This window comes from Oncorhynchus kisutch, unplaced genomic scaffold (assembly GCF_002021735.2).
Source record: "Oncorhynchus kisutch isolate 150728-3 unplaced genomic scaffold, Okis_V2 Okis06b-Okis10b_hom, whole genome shotgun sequence".
Classification (NCBI taxonomy): domain Eukaryota; kingdom Metazoa; phylum Chordata; class Actinopteri; order Salmoniformes; family Salmonidae; genus Oncorhynchus; species Oncorhynchus kisutch.
Genome location: NW_022261983.1, coordinates 4,038,346 through 4,058,021, shown reverse-complemented (window position 1 = coordinate 4,058,021; position 19,676 = coordinate 4,038,346). Strand labels below are relative to the sequence as shown.

At 44.5% G+C, this 19,676-nt stretch overlaps 1 protein-coding gene across 6 annotated transcripts in view; it reads left to right on the top strand.

The window, feature by feature from the left end:
- LOC109876487 (septin-9) overlaps window positions 1-19,676 on the top strand; it is a 139,962-nt gene that overhangs the window by 67,618 nt on the left and 52,668 nt on the right. For 4 of the 6 annotated variants that reach the window (XM_031813675.1, XM_031813676.1, XM_031813679.1 and 1 more), the window contains one exon: window positions 5,801-6,538. In XM_031813675.1, coding sequence (XP_031669535.1) covers window positions 5,801-6,538 — 738 coding nt within the window. Of the gene's footprint in view, window positions 1-4,965; window positions 5,207-5,298; window positions 5,430-5,800; window positions 6,539-19,676 lie in introns of those variants that run through there. The other 2 variants (XM_031813680.1, XM_031813677.1) reach the window with 2 other exon arrangements.

The following is a 19,676-nucleotide window of genomic DNA, read 5'->3' as shown; positions in this document are numbered from 1 at the left end:
TTAGTTATCCCCACTCCTCCGGATTCCATATGAATATAGGCTGGAAGCTGTTATTCATGTGGTGCACCGGGTTAGTTATCCCCACTCCTCCGGATTCCATATGAATATAGGCTGGAAGCTGTTATTCATGTGGTGCACCGGGTTAGTTATCCCCACTCCTCCGGATTCCATATGAATATAGGCTGGAAGCTGTTATTCATGTGGTGCACCGGGTTAGTTATCCCCACTCCTCCGGATTCCATATGAATATAGGCTGGAAGCTGTTATTCATGTGGTGCACCGGGTTAGTTATCCCCACTCCTCCGGATTCCATATGAATATAGGCTGGAAGCTGTTATTCATGTGGTGCACCGGGTTAGTTATCCCCACTCCTCCGGATTCCATATGAATATAGGCTGGAAGCTGTTATTCATGTGGTGCACCGGGTTAGTTATCCCCACTCCTCCGGATTCCATATGAATATAGGCTGGAAGCTGTTATTCATGTGGTGCACCGGGTTAGTTATCCCCACTCCTCCGGATTCCATATGAATATAGGCTGGAAGCTGTTATTCATGTGGTGCACCGGGTTAGTTATCCCCACTCCTCCGGATTCCATATGAATATAGGCTGGAAGCTGTTATTCATGTGGTGCACCGGGTTAGTTATCCCCACTCCTCCGGATTCCATATGAATATAGGCTGGAAGCTGTTATTCATGTGGTGCACCGGGTTAGTTATCCCCACTCCTCCGGATTCCAGGTGAATATAGGCTGGAAGCTGTTATTCATGTGGTGCACCGGGTTAGTTATCCCCACTCCTCCGGATTCCATGTGAATATAGGCTGGAAGCTGTTATTCATGTGGTGCACCGGGTTAGTTATCCCCACTCCTCCGGATTCCATATGAATATAGGCTGGAAGCTGTTATTCATGTGGTGCACCGGGTTAGTTATCCCCACTCCTCCGGATTCCATATGAATATAGGCTGGAAGCTGTTATTCATGTGGTGCACCGGGTTAGTTATCCCCACTCCTCCGGATTCCAGGTGTACTACTATGTGATTGAACATCTTATTGGCTTCCCAAACTGGTATGGGGGATTCTTTCCAGGAACTCACTTTCAAAAGACCAGTTCTTTAATGTTAGTGCAGATGGCAGAAAACAGATGGAGAGACTGAGGCCATTTTATAGTATTGAGATACAGCCTTAACAACACAGCACTCTCTATCACACTCATCATCAGGCCACTATCTTGGGTTGAGTTCATTAATCACCAAATGGTAGAAAACCTATTGAAACATTGAGGGACTACCTAGACTTGTCCAATATGAAGCGCTCATATTTGTTCCCCATGGCAAAAAAATATTCTAACGCTGTGCCCCAATGAACAAATACTAACTAGCATTGATTTTGCTGATAGCTTGAGGGGAGTTTTACTTACAGTGATTGTGATGTGGTTGTCTTGGTTGAATTAATGCACTGGATAAGAGCGTCTGCTAAATGACCAAAATGTCAAATGTAAATGTAAACACGGTTCTGCTGACAGTGGGCCAGATCCCTCTTCCTGTCTCAGGGAGGAAACCTAATCCCTGTTTGTAACAGTTGGACATCAGTCACCTGGCCTCACCTCGCTGGCATACCCAGGGCGGACCACTATTAGCCAGGGAGCGCTGGATAAAGCCAGCCATTGTCCGGGACCATGGGTCCAAAGTACCTAGAGGGCCCGGAGTGCTGACAGACCTGGAATGCCAATCTGTCGATAACCGTCAACCAGCTGAGATTTTCTGTATCTGTACAGCAGGTTCGAGGGAGTTTAGAGGAGCATTAGGCCAGTGAGACTCATCCTTGTTTAAGCAGAAACACCATTTTTATATCACAGAAATATCCATAATGCATCCGGAAAAATGTTGCTCCTGATTATGGTCACTTTCCTCAGTGAAACTAAACTATTTCTGAACTGTTGCCAAGATCAGCTATTACACCCAGAATTCTGTGTCAAACACCATCAATAGCACAGCATTTGTCATGTATCTACTCACACATCTTTAAATCTTGAGGTAGCCCTGCCTAAACTGCAGCCAGCATGGCTTTTATTCAGTAATATGACACAAAAACCTGATGAAAAGAACCAAGTGTGTGAAAATAGTGTGCTCCATAAGGGGGTCTATTACCCCCATGCTGCTCCCTGGCTCGGGGCCTTCTGAGCGGGGAAGATGCTGGCTGGGTTGTTTATTTGGAAGCTCCAGGGCCTTAGTCTGGAAGAGCAGAGGTTAGCCAGGTGTCGCAACCTCCAAACTGACACGGAACCAATGGAACCCCATACGTTACGCAGGGTTGGGGAGTAAGTCATTACATGTAATCCGTTACATGTAAGGGATTACAAAAACGGTAACTGTAATCTGTTACGTTACCAGCAAAAATATTGTAATCAGATTACAGATACTTTTGAAAAACTAGATGATTACTTTGAGGATTACTTTTAAATTCAGAAAGAAAATCTTTGACACTTCTCTGTTTTCACAATGATATTCAAATCAGCATTGAAAAAAGGCGCAAATGTAAGTTTGTTCCACCTGAGCGAGTCTGACCACAAGTCAGAGACCACTAATGATGTCAGAGACCACTATGATGACACACCAAATGTGTTTGATGCATCGCGGGAAAAGAGCAGAAATAGGCTTTTGTAGGCTACAGTCCAAGATATCTCTTCCAATGATGTGACTGCTGTCGGCATCCAAAGATTATCCAACTTTAATAAACGCTTGGAGGTAAGGATGACAGCAGCGGTTTAGTCTACGGTGACACAGATATCACTTATTATTATTGATCAATGCATGCCATTCCACAAGCGCAGCATTTATTATTCAACTCGAATCAATGAGCCCAATCAGTCCTTCATTACAACAAAATCATAAACAACAGAGTAGAGCTGGCTAATATGTCCTTAGTGTTGGGGTTATGCTCAGGTAAAGCAATGTGGCTAATCTAAACTGATAGACTTTGTTTTTTAATGTAAGGATATCATTTAATCGTATTGTTATTATATGTAGTAGAAAGCGATGGGTTAGAAGAAGCCTACAGAACCAACCCATAAAGTAACATTTTACATCCATATATGGTCAGCTATGTAAACTTTAACATTGATTTATCCTGCAATAGATGTCGTTCAATTGGTAACGTACATGTTTGTCTTCTTCTAATGCATTTTAAGGTGAAAGTAATCTGAAAGTAATCTAAAAGTAATGTAATCAGATTACATTACTGAGTTTAGGTAATCCAAAAGTTACGTTACTGATTCCACTTTTGGACAGGTAACTAGTAACTGCAACGGATTACATTTAGAAAGTAACCTACCTAACCCTGACTGTAAGGCTGTTAGGCCAACTTAGAAACCCAACGGAAACATAACAACAACAACAACAACTGGAAACAATAAGCCCCAGGTCCCAAATCTTTTTACCTGGGACTCATTGCACTACTAGCCTGGTTCCAGATCTGCCAGTCCTCTGTCAACTCCCCTGTCTACCTTGGTTAGTTAAGGCATCCTGGTGATATGCAGAACTCAATGTTTGCTAATGGAATAATACATTGAATTTGACATGGCTGACACTTAAATAGCATAAGAATGCTGTAACTATAGCTAGCTTTCAAGGATAACTTTATGAAGATTATAGCATAAAACTGTCTGGGCAAAAGCCCTGTGTGTGTGTGTGTGTGTGTGTGTGTGTGTGTGTGTGTGTGTGTGTGTGTGTGTGTGTGTGTGTGTGTGTGTGTGTGTCTGTGTGCTTGTGTGTGCGTATGTGTGTGTGTGTGTGTGTGTGTGTGTGTGTGTGTGTGTGTGTGTGTGTGTGTGTGTGTGTGTGTGTGTGTGTGTGTGTGTGTGTGTGTGTGTGTGTGTCTGTGTGCAAATGGGGGTGGTTGGGTGTGTGATGATGCTTCATTTATTTGAAGAGTGAAGATATTTCACTAGAAAAGAAAAATGCTGAAGAGTGTGTAGAATGCTATTTCTAGTGAGCTGGGCTAGACTAATATTGGTCCTTCTATTGTAGAAACTTCATTACTAAAGAGATTACTAAAGAAATTACTAAAGATATATTATAATCAGCTTGGGTTTTACTTTATAAAGATGGTATATATAAAGGTCACACCCATAGAGGTATATATAAAGGTAACACCCATAGATGGTATATATAAAGGTCACACCCATAGAGGTATATATAAAGGTAACACCCATAGATGGTATTTATAAAGGTCACACCCATAGAGGTATATATAAAGGTAACACCCATAGATGGTATTTATAAAGGTAACACCCATAGATGGTATATATAAAGGTCACACCCATAGAGGTATATATAAAGGTCACACCCATAGAGGTATATATAAAGGTCACACCCATAGAGGTATATATAAAGGTAACACCCATAGAGGTATATATAAAGGTAACACCCATAGATGGTATTTATAAAGGTAACACCCATAGATGGTATTTATAAAGGTCACACCCATAGATGGTATATATAAAGGTCACACCCATAGAGGTATATATAAAGGTAACACCCATAGAGGTATATATAAAGGTAACACCCATAGAGGTATATATAAAGGTCACACCCATAGAGGTATATATAAAGGTAACACCCATAGAGGTATATATAAAGGTAACACCCATAGAGGTATATATAAAGGTCACACCCATAGAGGTATATATAAAGGTAACACCCATAGAGGTATATATAAAGGTAACACCCATAGATGGTATTTATAAAGGTAACACCCATAGATGGTATTTATAAAGGTCACACCCATAGATGGTATTTATAAAGGTCACACCCATAGATGGTATATATAAAGGTCACACCCATAGAGGTATATATAAAGGTCACACCCATAGATGGTATATATAAAGGTCACACCCATAGAGGTATATATAAAGGTCACACCCATAGAGGTATATATAAAGGTAACACCATTAGCCAACCTGTTGCTGCTTATCTATGTTATTCGTTGATAGAACCGCGTTTTTATTCAATGGGCAGTATTGAACAGAATTTGAGTATTTTTTTATAGGGTACATGCTAATTCATCATAATTTATGGGCAGGGCGAGCGCAGGGGTGTATTCATTACGCCGATTCTGTTGTAAAATGTTTTGATATATTTAACAACAGAAACCGTTTACTCCAAAAGTTTTGCAACAAAAACTAGAGTTTCTATTGGACATATTCAGGTAGGTCCCGCCATGTTTCGTTCCGTTTGCTTCCATTTGGTTCTTAACTTGTAAACGGTTTCCGTCGTAAGAGGTAATGAATACACCACAGTAGCGCGCGCTCTGGTTGTGTTTGATCAGTTTGTGCGCATCGGTTTGTTGTGAGTCATTCACGTTTTCATTGAGGGAATGCGAAATAACTACATCGCAATGATGAAAAAATATGTGAAGCGTATTAAATCAGGTAATGAACGGACTTTCCCTGTTAATATTTTAGTTACATCGGGATTCCGTAGGGTTTTTGTTTATTGTGACATAGTTATCAACTTGATTTTTGAATGGTGTTCCCCAAACACGTTAGAAATCAAATTGTAGGCCTACAATCTTCTCCAAGAGATTATTCCAAATCTGAAACGCTTTCCCCTCTTGTATTTTGGTAGCCTAGTTAGGCTATAGCAGTAGGCTACTCAGCTAAATTATGAAATTGTGATATATACTGATGCATATATTGATGTTTATTAATCCATTCATTATATTACTTAATTAATGTACAAGGCAACACAATTCCTCTGTGTTGATCTGTTGACTGACCACAACATGTCTTCTCTTTTCCAGCACTAAAGAGGTCGTTTGAGGTGGAGGAGTCTGACATCTCCATCAACCCCTCCCCTCTGTCCCGTAGGACCAACCTCCGCTCCTCCACCTCCAGCCAGCGAAGCTTCCACGAAGCCCGCAACTCTGACAACCCCTCCAGAACCTCGCCTTCTGACTCCAACCCTTGCTCCCCCAAAACCAGCCTGAGACGCATGGAGCTGTCCGGGGGAGTGGTAGGGGGCCGTGCCCTGGATACAGCCTCCACCCGCCGGACCGAGATCTCTATTGAGGTGTCATCCAAGCAGATTGACAGCTCGCCCAGCCCGGGTATCGCCCGCTTCGGCCTGAAGAGGCCTGAGGCCCAGAGCCTTGGTTCTCGAGCCGGAGCCGTCCCAGAGAGCTCCACCAGCTCCAGCTCGGCACACAGACGGGCAGAGATCTCCCTCTCTCGGCCCCACGAGCCCCCCGGGGCACCCAGGAGGGGGGACTCCCAGGCTCCCTCAGCCACCCGGATCCCTGACCCCCCTCAGAGGAGGACCGACCCCACCATGGTCAGCCCTGTGGAGGGCTTTACTTCCAGGAGACCTGAGATGCCTGTCTTCCGACAGCCAGAAATGGCAGCACCACCTCCGGTCAGGGTGGTGGAGAACAACAGCCACCCCCCAGTGCCCAGTGGCCCCCTGCCCAGCCTGGTGGAGCCCAGGAGCGAGAGGACACAGCCTCCGGTCAGCGAGACTCCCGTCGTCAGACCTATAGAGAGTAAGTCAATCTAATTCTATGTCTGACATATGCATTAGTCTCTAATGCTTGTTCATTTCACCTCTGTGCGCTCTCTCTGTCTGTGGACAGTATTTCACAACTGCTCTCTGCTGAGAGAGAATGTAGAGAAAGTTGTTTTTTAAAGTTCAGGGGTTGATCCTTTGCTTTGATCAGAATCATTTGTGTTGTAGAATGTCAGTTGCATTTGTTTTCAGTGTTCGCACCATTTCAAGACACTTTAGATACACAAGCTGTCTTATTTGACATGTGAATAGTCACCTTTTACTCAGACAAAGTGCAGCCTAACTCTGCAAAGCAACAGTGACAGTACCAGTACAGATGGTTTCTCATGAGCTCTTGCTGCTGTGCTGTCTGGATGTCTGACTGGGAATATAGGTCAGAGTAATGATGAGGATCCCAGCTGAGGCCCAGCAGTAAGAATGGGCTCACCCAGCCAGTCAGCCAGCCAGCCAGTCAGCCAGCCAGTCAGCCAGCCAGCTAGCCAGCCAGCCAAGTTGAGTGTACTCTAACCATTACGTCAGGATCTTATGAAGGACTTAATGGAAGCAGACAGAGGTTGACATAGCAGTGAATTGTGAAACTGAACTATGTATGATGTGGTACTCCCTTGGTTTTCATTTCAGATATTCCTGGAAGTGATGTTTTTACAGGGTCGACTCCGGTGTTAAGAATGCAGTAAAGTAGTGGTTGTGTTTCATAGTTGCTGGTCCATCCTTCAGCTGTGTCCTGTGTAAACATGCAGTAAAGTAGTGGTTGTGTTTCATAGTTGCTGGTCCATCCTTCAGCTGTGTCCTGTGTAAACATGCAGTAAAGTAGTGGTTGTGTTTCATAGTTGCTGGTCCATCCTTCAGCTGTGTCCTGTGTAAACATGCAGTAAAGTAGTGGTTGTGTTTTATAGTTGCTGGTCCATCCTTCAGCTGTGTCCTGTGTAAACATGCAGTAAAGTAGTGGTTGTGTTTCATAGTTGCTGGTCCATCCTTCAGCTGTGTCCTGTGTAAACATACAGTAAAGTAGTGGTTGTGTTTCATAGTTGCTGGTCCATCCTTCAGCTGTGTCCTGTGTAAACATGCAGTAAAGTAGTGGTTGTGTTTCATAGTTGCTGGTCCATCCTTCAGCTGTGTCCTGTGTAAACATGCAGTAAAGTAGTGGTTGTGTTTCATAGTTGCTGGTCCATCCTTCAGCTGTGTCCTGTGTAAACATGCAGTAAAGTAGTGGTTGTGTTTCATAGTTGCTGGTCCATCCTTCAGCTGTGTCCTGTGTAAACATGCAGTAAAGTAGTGGTTGTGTTTTATAGTTGCTGGTCCATCCTTCAGCTGTGTCCTGTGTAAACATGCAGTAAAGTAGTGGTTGTGTTTCATAGTTGCTGGTCCATCCTTCAGCTGTGTCCTGTGTAAACATGCAGTAAAGTAGTGGTTGTGTTTCATAGTTGCTGGTCCATCCTTCAGCTGTGTCCTGTGTAAACATGCAGTAAAGTAGTGGTTGTGTTTCATAGTTGCTGGTCCATCCTTCAGCTGTGTCCTGTGTAAACATGCAGTAAAGTAGTGGCTGTGTTTCATAGTTGCTGGTCCATCCTTCAGCTGTGTCCTGTGTAAACATGCAGTAAAGTTATTCCGTAAAGATGGATCATTCAAAACCAGAGTGATAGATAGCCTTCCTTTCCTCTGTCTAACCTGACCTAGCCTTGAGCTTTTTGGGGCTTGAACTAGAGATGAGTGATATGGACACATTTATATCGCTTTAAATTGACTTAGGGCTGGGCGATATGGCCAAAATATCACATCACAGTATTTTTGACAGTATTTGAAGCTATTTTAGGTTTTTGAATAATACAATAAATATGCTTCATGAGTAATTCATGACACTAGGGTGACAACACATACATTATACGTGATTTCAATGGCTTTCTCCATTTATACTCCAAACAAAAATACTTTTTAGCATTTTCATCCAATTCTGCACTTTTTACTATAATTTCCCCACTGTGACTCTAGTAACAAATGGAGTAAACTATAAAAACACACATTATACGCATAGGAGTTGCTTATCATGTTTAACAAACCAAACATACTGTTATAGAAGGTCAAGACACTCAAACCGGTCCGTGCTTCATTCCCGGTGTGTATAGTAAAATACTGTATCCCACCCAGCCCTAAATTGACTGAATGAATAGGATAATGCTACATTGAAAGATACATTAAAACATGAATGTGAACCACTGCTTTTTTAAATGACTCTTTCACAGTAGACTTTGAGATTTTGGCAATGAGATCCTTAATCTACTTCCCCAGAGTCAGGTGGATGCTGGATACCATTGTTATGTCTCTGCGTGTAGGTTGATGGAAGTTGCTAACTGGTGTTAGCGCAATGACTGGAAGTCTATGGGTATCTGCATTTTCTTGCAAACCTACCTCTAACTTATTTTATATTGGACACAGAGGCATAAAAATGGTATCCACAGATTCATCTGACTCTGGGGAACTAGATACAATATACTAGATACAATATACTAGATACAACCCCGAAGTATCCCTTTAAACTACTACTACTAGTTTGATGGTTGTAGCCATCAATTGTCCCATTAACAATCACCCATATTAGCCAACTGATTTTATTTCAAACTTCACATTTCTCTAGCAAGGCCCTACGTTGTAGGTTATTTATGGTAATGAACGATATTAGTGAAATACCCACGAGAAGTGGTTGGTGTTGATCATTGTTGGTTTATCGTCCCAGCAGTAGTTGGAACTTTGAAGCACAGTGACTAATGGTGGAACTATGCTGTGGTGTGATGGGTTGGTGTGCGTCCCAAATGGCACCCTAATTCCCTATGAAGTGCACTAGTTTTGACGAGCCCTGTGGGCCCAGCTCAAAAGTAGTGCACAAATGAACATAGTAGGGTGTCACTTGTGACACAGCCATGGTTAGCAAAGCCTTGAGATAAAAGAAGATCATTCTGTGGTGCTTTTTCCTAAGTCATGTGTCATAATTGTATATTTTTCTGGAAAAGTACCTGTCATCCTACGGTGGCTAGGAGCTGTCAGTAGGAACTATGACTCATGATTCAGACATGACAAACCTTCAGCCCATCCAGTTTTAAAGATGAAAAGGGCAATGAAGTGAATGTTATTTCGGCTTCCGATGTGCCTTTTCTCAAACCACCAGAAAAGCACCAGAAAAGCCTCAAGGATAGGACCGTTTCAACTTGAAGGGTCAGGGAGGTATGAGTGAGGTCACGAGTGTATGAATACAGATGATGCAATGTTGACATTGTGGGGGCTTGAAGGCTTCCTATATGTAGGCCTACCTCTCTCATTAAAGGTCTAAGTAGCCTTGACTTATTCCTGTCGCCTCGTGGGAGAGGTCTTAGAGAGGTCTTAGTTTATTGTGGGGGAAGTTTAAAGGGCCACTTCACCACTTTTTAATCTCATTCGTTATCTCCAGCACATACTGTACCGGTGTGTTGTGGTAATGAATATGGGGTTCAAAAGTGTTGATGTGCCCCTTTAAGTGTGATGTCAGACTTGGCGTTGACCTGATGACCTCGTACCCCGTTCTGAAGTATAATTTGTTATAATGAACAGACCCGGGTGATGCCATAGTAACTCCATCCACTATGAACCCTTTCTGTACTGATGATGAAAGTAAAGTTACAAAAACAGAATTCAGAATATTAGATACATTTGGTGGTGTTATTGTGAGGCCCCTATGAGGCAGTGTGGTGGTGTTATTGTGAGGCCCCTATGAGGCAGTATGGTGGTGTTATTGTGAGGCCCCTATGAGGCAGTATGGTGGTGTTATTGTGAGGCCCCTATGAGGCAGTATGGTGGTGTTATTGTGAGGCCCCTATGAGGCAGTATGGTGGTGTTATTGTGAGGCCCCTATGAGGCAGTATGGTGGTGTTATTGTGAGGCCCCTATGAGGCAGTGTGGTGGTGTTATTGTGAGGCCCCTATGAGGCAGTGTGGTGGTATTATTGTGAGGCCCCTATGAGGCAGTGTGGTGGTGTTATTGTGAGGCCCCTATGAGGCAGTGTGGTGGTGTTATTGTGAGGCCCCTATGAGGCAGTATGGTGGTGTTATTGTGAGGCAGTATGGTGGTGTTATTGTGAGGCAGTGTGGTGGTGTTATTGTGAGGCAGTGTGGTGGTGTTATTGTGAGGCCCCTATTAGGCAGTGTGGTGGTGTTATTGTGAGGCAGTATGGTGGTGTTATTGTGAGGCCCCTATTACGCAGTGTGGTGGTGTTATTGTGAGGCCCCTATGAGGCAGTGTGGTGGTATTATTGTGAGGCCCCTATGAGGCAGTATGGTGGTGTTATTGTGAATCTCCTGTGAGGCAGTATGGTGGTGTCATTGTGAAGCTCCTGTGAGGCAGTATGGTGGTGTTATTGTGAAGCTCCTGTGAGGCAGTATGGTGGTGTTATTGTGAAGCCCCTGTGAGGCAGTATGGTGGTGTTATTGTGACGCTCCTGTGAGGCAGTATGGTGGTGTTATTGTGAAGCCCCTGTGAGGCAGTATGGTGGTGTTATTGTGAAGCCCCTGTGAGGCAGTATGGTGGTGTTATTGTGAAGCCCCTGTGAGGCAGTATGGTGGTGTTATTGTGAAGCCCCTGTGAGGCAGTATGGTGGTGTTATTGTGAGTGGAGCTCCTATAAGGTGGTTGTGTTCATGCTGTCTGTGTAGTCTGGTCCGAGGGAGACACAGGCAACTGGTAGGTGTGACATTCCAAATCTGGAGTCCATAAACGTGCAGCATAAAAATAGAAACCCTTCAATTTCCAGCTTTTTCTGCTGTGCTGCTGTTGCTTCTTTGTTGACTGCTCCTTATTGGCTGTTTCATCACTGTTACGAACAGCCTCTCCGATGGCTGAAATAACTCTCTGCCAATCTACCATGGCCTCCTAGGGCTGTAATATATAGGTACACTTGATTTAGCTCGCCAGGTAGGCAGGGTTTGCACCTAGGGACCAATGAATGGTTCCAAACAGGGAAAGTCCTGCATTTTGTGTTGGTTCTGTGGATGAGTATTCATCATGGTTATTGTACTGAATATCACAGCACCAAAAGTCTTTGCTTGAGTTTAGATCAGTATCAGATGTTTGTCCTCTAATCACAAGAAGGGAAGAACATCCTGAGAAAGGTGGTCTGAGGACTAGTGGTGTGTGGGTGGTGAAGTAAGATGGAACCAGTCCAGGAAGCACCCTTTGACCTGCATTATTGACTAATGTTTTCCTCTGGGGGTATTATGAGGAGAGGAGAGAACGCAGACATGACTGGTAATGAAAGAAAGAGATTTAGTTTATTATCTATTTCACTTGCTTTGGCAATGTTAACACGTTTCCCATGCCAATAAAGCCCCATGAACTGAGAGAGAGAATCCCAAAGATTGTTTTGATAGGAAAAGGGTTACGTTCCTCCTGTAGTGAGCGCAAGAGAGAAAACCCCTTTAGAGTGAGAGGGGGCGTTGAGCCAAGGGAGAAGTGTGCAGATGTGGGCAAAATGGATCCCTGATTTCCTGTAAATGTTATTATGGAGAGGGAATAAACTGGAAACTCACCTTTGACCCCTATAGTCAGCTTAGAGTAAACACATACAGTCGTGGCCAAAAGTTTTGAGAATGACACTAATATTCATTTTCACCAAGTCTGCTGCCTCCGTTTGTATGATGGCAATTTGCATATACTCCAGAATGTTATGAAGAGTGATCAGATGAATTGCAATTAACTGAATCCCCCAAAAACATTTCCACTGTATTTCAGCCCTGCCACAAAAGGACTAGCTGACATCATGTCAGTGATTCTCTCGTTAACACAGGTGTGAGTGTTGACGAGGACAAGGCTGGAGATCACTCTGTCATGCTGATTGAGTTTGAATAACAGACTTGAAGCTTCAAAAGAAGGGTGGTGCTTGGTTCTTCCTCTGTCATCCACGGTTACCTGCAAGGAAACACGTGCCGTCATCATTGCTTTGCATAAAAAAGGCTTTAACAGACAAGGATATTGCTGCCAGTAAGATTGCACCTAAATCAACCATTTATCGGATAATCAAGAACTTCAAGGAGAGCGGTTCAATTGTTGTGAAGAAGGCTTCAGGACGCCCAAGAAAGTCCAGCAAGCGTCAGGACCGTCTCCTAAAGTTGATTCAGCTGCGGGATCGGCGCACCACCAGTACTGAGCTTGCTCAGGAATGGCAGCAGGCAGGTATATGTGCATCTGTACGCACAGTGAAGCGAAGACTTTTGGAGGATGGCCTGGTGTCAAGAAGGGCAGCAAAGAAGCCACTTCTCTCCAGGAAAAACATCAGGGACCGACTGATATTCTGCAAAAGGTACAGGGATTGGACTGCTGAGGACTGGGGTAAAGTCATTTTCTCTGATGAATCCCCTTTCTGATTGTTTGGGGCATCCGGAAAAAAGCTTGTCCGGAGAAGACAAGGTGAACGCTACCATCAGTCCTGTGTCATGCCAACAGTAAAGCATCCTGAGACCATTCATGTGTGGGGTTGCTTCTCAGCCAAGGGAGTGGGCTCACTCACAATTTTGCCTCAGAACACAGCCATGAATAAAGAATGGTACAACTTCTCCCAACCATCCAGGAACAGTTTGGTGATGAACAATGCCTTTTCCAGCATGATGGAGCACCTTGCCATAAGGAAAAAGTGATAACTAAGTGGCTTGGGGAACAAAACATCGATATTTTTGGTCCGTGGCCAGGAAACTCCCCAGACCTGAATCTCATTGAGAAATCCTGGTCAATCCTCAAGAGGTGGGTGGACAAACAAAACCCCACAAATTCTGACAAACTCCAAGCATTGATTATGCAAGAATGGGCTGCCATCAGTCAGGATGTGGCCAAGAAGTTAATTGACAGCATGCCAGGTCGGATTGCATAGGTCTTGAAAAAGAAGGGTCAACACTGCAAATATTGACTCTTTGCATCAACTTTATGTAATTGTCAGTAAAAGCCTTTGACACTTATGATATGCTTGTAATTATACTTCAGTATTCCATAGTAACATCTGACAAAAATAGACAGCAGGCTTTGTGGAAATTTATATTTGTGTCATTCGCAACTTTTGGCCACGACTGTACTGTTAAAGGGGGTCGCTGTGGTTGACAACATGTTGAAGGGGCTTGCTGCTGTGGTTGACTACATGTTGAAGGGGCTTGCTGCTGTGGTTGACTACATGTTGAAGTAGATAGCTGCTGTGGTTGACTACATGTTGAAGTAGATAGCTGCTGTGGTTGACTACATGTTGAAGGGGCTTGCTGCTGTGGTTGACTACATGTTGAAGGGGCTTGCTGCTGTGGTTGACTACATGCTGAAGTAGATAGCTGCTGTGGTTGACTACATGCTGAAGTAGATAGCTGCTGTGGTTGACTACATGCTGAAGTACATAGCTGCTGTGGTTGACTACATGCTGAAGTAGATAGCTGCTGTGGTTGACTACATGCTGAAGTAGATAGCTGCTGTGGTTGACTACATGCTGAAGTAGATAGCTGCTGTGGTTGACTACATGCTGAAGTACATAGCTGCTGTGGTTGACTACATGTTGAAGGGGCTTGCTGCTGTGGTTGACTACATGTTGAAGTAGATAGCTGCTGTGGTTGACTACATGTTGAAGGGGCTTGCTGCTGTGGTTGACTACATGTTGAAGGGGCTTGCTGCTGTGGTTGACTACATGCTGAAGTAGATAGCTGCTGTGGTTGACTACATGTTGAAGTAGATAGCTGCTGTGGTTGACTACATGCTGAAGTAGATAGCTGCTGTGGTTGACTACATGCTGAAGTACATAGCTGCTGTGGTTGACTACATGCTGAAGTAGATAGCTGCTGTGGTTGACTACATGCTGAAGTACATAGCTGCTGTGGTTGACTACATGCTGAAGTACATAGCTGCTGTGGTTGACTACATGCTGAAGTACATAGCTGCTGTGGTTGACTACATGCTGAAGTACATAGCTGCTGTGGTTGACTACATGTTTTACTTCTAGTTGTAATAGTAGAGAGGGATTTGTTTTTGCAATCTTCCATTGATAGTTAACTATTTGCAATGGCCAATTTTATTCCATTGGCCATTTTAATTCAACAGCAAGTACAAAATGTGTCAAATGTCCGTCTGCTCCATGTTACAGTGAACTTTACGGTGTGATAACTTTAAAGGGCCACAGTGAAATGCTTCATTGTCAGTGTGTGACATGGACATGTGAAACATCACATTTAGTATGTGATTGAACGTTTTCAATTGGATTTCAAAGCCTTGAAATGTGTTGCTGTAAAATGTTGGTAGACGTTACTGTAGGGCTGGTGCTTCCACAGGAAATGATCTCATGCACACACACACAGCTGACTATGCCTGGCTTGGACGTGACTACATAGTGAGCCTGTATGCATACTCTCTCTTGCTCTCCTTTTGTCTTTCTCCTTCCCTCCCTCTTTCGATCCCTCCCTCTCTCCTTCCCTCCCTCTTTCGACCCCTCTCTCTCCATCCCTCCCTCTTTTGATCCCTCTCTCTCTCCATCCCTCCCTCTTTTGGTCCCCCTCTCTCTCCATCCTTCTGGTGTCCAGCTGTATGACCTTTGTTCAAGTTTCCCTTGGCTGTCAGCTGAAGGACTGAGCAGAACCAAGCCACAGTAAACACACCAACACACACACTGCCTCTCAGGTGGGGTAAAGCAGCCAGTGCTGACAGCCTCCCTAAGGACAGTATTACTGAGCGTGTCAAGGGAAGTATTTAGAAAACCACACACATGAAGTCTATGTGCAGTAGTACTCATCATAAGGACTGGCTTGTATTCTTTAGGCACCAAACGGAGGAAAACAGACTGAACCAATAAGAAACGCACATTTTTGTTGTTCATTGCAAAACCTTTTGCCACGGTGTGCTCTAATGTATACGACCCTGGTTTATACCGTTGACCTCGCTGTGTATCTGTGGAATGTCAACTGTTAGACCAACTAACTGGCACCATATTGTCGGGTGTTTGTTGCTGCTAATGCTCTGTTTGATGGATGAGGGAGGGAAACGTAATGTGAAGGAATGAGGGGACTATTAGAAGGTGACTTAACACCAAAGACAGGACGACGGTAAACCCCTCTCTGATGTCACTGACCCCTCTCGTTACTGTAGCGTGACCTTTCCCTGACCACAGGAAGTCATTTAAGTGTTTACTCATGTTTTGTTGGTTGAAGATGGGAGTCTCTCTATAGCATGAGTTGCTTAATCTGTTCTCTGAGGTTGTGTGATGGAAGCTAAGAATTGGGAGAATGGAGTGGGAATACTAGTTCTAGAACCGATAGGAGCCACATATAGACTGTATTTCTAAATGTACAGCTCTGCTATAGAACATATATATATATATATATATTGCGTTTACTTGATAGCTACCTACACAAATAGCTAGCTAGAACAAAGTGTTAATAAGATAAAAAGATTAAAAGCAATACAAATAGGTGTGTGTATGTGTGTGTATATATATATATATATATATATATATATATATATATATATATATATATATATATATATATATATATATATATATATATATATATATATATATATATATATATATACACACACACACATACATATATGTATTTATTATCTAAATACATGGCTCTGGAACAATACTGTCTTTTTGAGAAAAAATAGCCAGTCAAGGAGTACCTTACAGCCAGTGAGGAAGAAGAGCCTTGATTACATGCTGATGGGCTCTGTGGATGACTGTAGCTAGTTAGCCCTGACTGGACTGGTGAGGATCTTGGTTGCAAGGATAGCCCTCCACTGTGGATGACTGTAGCTAGTTAGCCCTGGACTGGACTGGTGAGGATCTTGGTTGCAAGGATAGCCCTCCACTGTGGATGACTGTAGCTAGTTAGCCCTGGACTGGACTGGTGAGGATCTTGGTTGGAAGGATAGCCCTCCACTGTGGATGACTGTAGCTAGTTAGCCCTGGACTGGACTGGTGAGGATCTTGGTTGGAAGGATAGCCCTCCACTGTGGATGACTGTAGCTAGTTAGCCCTGGACTGGACTGGTGAGGATCTTGGTTGGAAGGATAGCCCTCCACTGTGGATGACTGTAGCTAGTTAGCCCTGGACTGGACTGGTGAGGATCTTGGTTGGAAGGATAGCCCTCCACTGTGGATGACTGTAGCTAGTTAGCCCTGGACTGGACTGGTGAGGATCTTGGTTGGAAGGATAGCCCTCCACTGTGGATGACTGTAGCTAGTTAGCCCTGGACTGGACTGGTGAGGATCTTGGTTGGAAGGATAGCCCTCCACTGTGGATGACTGTAGCTAGTTAGCCCTGGACTGGACTGGTGAGGATCTTGGTTGGAAGGATAGCCCTCCACTGTGGATGACTGTAGCTAGTTAGCCCTGGACTGGACTGGTGAGGATCTTGGTTGGAAGGATAGCCCTCCACTGTGGATGACTGTAGCTAGTTAGCCCTGGACTGGACTGGTGAGGATCTTGGTTGGAAGGATAGCCCTCCACTGTGGATGACTGTAGCTAGTTAGCCCTGGGCTGGACTGGTGAGGATCTTGGTTGGAAGGATAGCCCTCCACTGTGGATGACTGTAGCTAGTTAGCCCTGGACTGGACTGGTGAGGATCTTGGTTGGAAGGATAGCCCTCCACTGTGGATGACTGTAGCTAGTTAGCCCTGGACTGGACTGGTGAGGATCTTGGTTGGAAGGATAGCCCTCCACTGTGGATGACTGTAGCTAGTTAGCCCTGGACTGGACTGGTGAGGATCTTGGTTGGAAGGATAGCCCTCCACTGTGGATGACTGTAGCTAGTTAGCCCTGGACTGGACTGGTGAGGATCTTGGTTGGAAGGATAGCCCTCCACTGTGGATGACTGTAGCTAGTTAGCCCTGGACTGGACTGGTGAGGATCTTGGTTGGAAGGATAGCCCTCCACTGTGGATGACTGTAGCTAGTTAGCCCTGGACTGGACTGGTGAGGGTCTTGGTTGGAAGGATAGCCCTCCACTGTGGATGACTGTAGCTAGTTAGCCCTGGACTGGACTGGTGAGGATCTTGGTTGGAAGGATAGCCCTCCACCCTCCACTGTGGATGACTGTAGCTAGTTAGCCCTGGACTGGACTGGTGAGGATCTTGGTTGGAAGGATAGCCCTCCACTGTGGATGACTGTAGCTAGTTAGCCCTGGACTGGTGAGGATCTTGGTTGGAAGGATAGCCCTCCACTGTGAGATGTGGTCATGCAGGGTGACACACAGCAAATAGACATTTAGAAAAATAAAGAGAAATCATTAGTCTGACCGCATGCTTGTAGTCTCTTGTTGTGTTGTGAGGCCTTTTCATTGTCAGAGGTCTGCTACGGTAACTGTGTGCACGCGCACACCACATACTGTATGTGTCCTGTGTGTCAGTCGAGTAGGAGGACATTCCTGTGGAGAGGAGAGAGGAATAAGACCAGGCAGTACTTCTGTCCTTTTCATTTATTTGGTCCACTCACATTCCTCTCTGGTCACATGATGGACATCCTGTAAGGGCAAAGGTCAAGCCATCGGGGCAAAAAGCCCTCAGGAGCCTTGTGAGTTCTAATGACACATTGATCAGACTCCCTTTTATGTTGCTGTGGAGAAACAATTTTTGTTAGCTGGCCTGTATGTTCAAAATGAACCTTAAAGGGGTAGTTGAAACAATAAAGTGATCGCCCTGCCTATGTTTCAGTAAAAAGCTGAGGGATGTGGCTGGAGAAATATAACCACTCTGAAATTCATCAAAAGAGCTACGGATGCAGGGACTGACCATTCATGATATCAACGTTTGAACCAAGTTTTGAGGCTATACAGTGGACTAGCACAAGCTTACATTTTGGGTTCTGATAGGGTACGACCGTTCAAGAGTAAATGGGGGCATATCATAAAGTCAAGAAATAAATGTAGCAACTGCAGATTGACCCTTTTAGCTAGGAGAGCTTTAGCTGCAGATCAAAGTTAGCCTCCAGGCTAATGTGAATAGTACAGAATAGTACAATTGTTGCTTATCATGGGAATTAGCTTCAGGCTATGCTAACACCGTGAAGTCATTTTGATGACGATTAGCTTGAGGCTAATGGGGTGACTTCTGTTCAGAATTAGTGATAGTTCTGGGTGACTCAATATCTCCCCGAGGGGAGCAGTAGGGTCATGTGTGCTGACTGGGGGAGCGTTCTCTCTCTCTCTCTCTCTGACTGGGGGAGCGTTCTCTCTCTCTCTCTCTCTCTGACTGGGGGAGCGTTCTCTCTCTCTCTCTGACTGGGGGAGCGTTCTCTCTCTCTCTGACTGGGGGAGCGTTCTCTCTCTCTCTGACTGGGGGAGCGTTCTCTCTCTCTCTCTCTCTGACTGGGGGAGCGTTCTCTCTCTCTCTCTCTGACTGGGGGAGCGTTCTCTCTCTCTCTCTCTGACTGGGGGAGCGTTCTCTCTCTCTCTCTGACTGGGGGAGCGTTCTCTCAGGCTGCAGTCACAACCTCCTAAGATGGTGTTTATTTCCTTCTTTCCCACATAAAGAGCTATTGATGGCAAGGAGAAGGGATGGCTGAGGAGCTGGACTTGTGCATGTCACAAGGCACGGAAATGTCTTCAGTGATGAATAATTTACAGATGGGAAGTGTATGTTGTGTGTGTGTGTGTGTGTGTGTGTGTGTGTGTGTGTGTGTGTGTGTGTGTGTGTGTGTGCGTGTGTGTGTGTGTGTGTGTGTGTGTGTGCCGTTCCGGCTTCAGAGAGAAGACAGGAATGAAAAGCTGTCTTTTATTCCTCTGGCCACACAAAATATTTTTCCATTTTTTTTGCTTTGTGTTTCTCAGAAGAGTAATTGTGATAAAAGGGACTGAATAGAGACTCTGGTTGATACTAAATCCATGCATACAACACAAGATACTGCCATAACCTTTTACCCTCCCCACTGCCTCACCTCACATGTCAGTATACTATCAGATACAGAGGTACCTACTCTGGAATTCATATCTTCACATTGCCAATTTATTGTCCCTCAATAACTTCAAGTGTAGACTAGGGGTCAGCCTGATGAACCAAACTACCCAGTAGTAGACTAGGGGTCAGCCTGATGAACCAAGCTACCCAGCCTGATGAACCAAGCTACCCAGTAGTAGACTAGG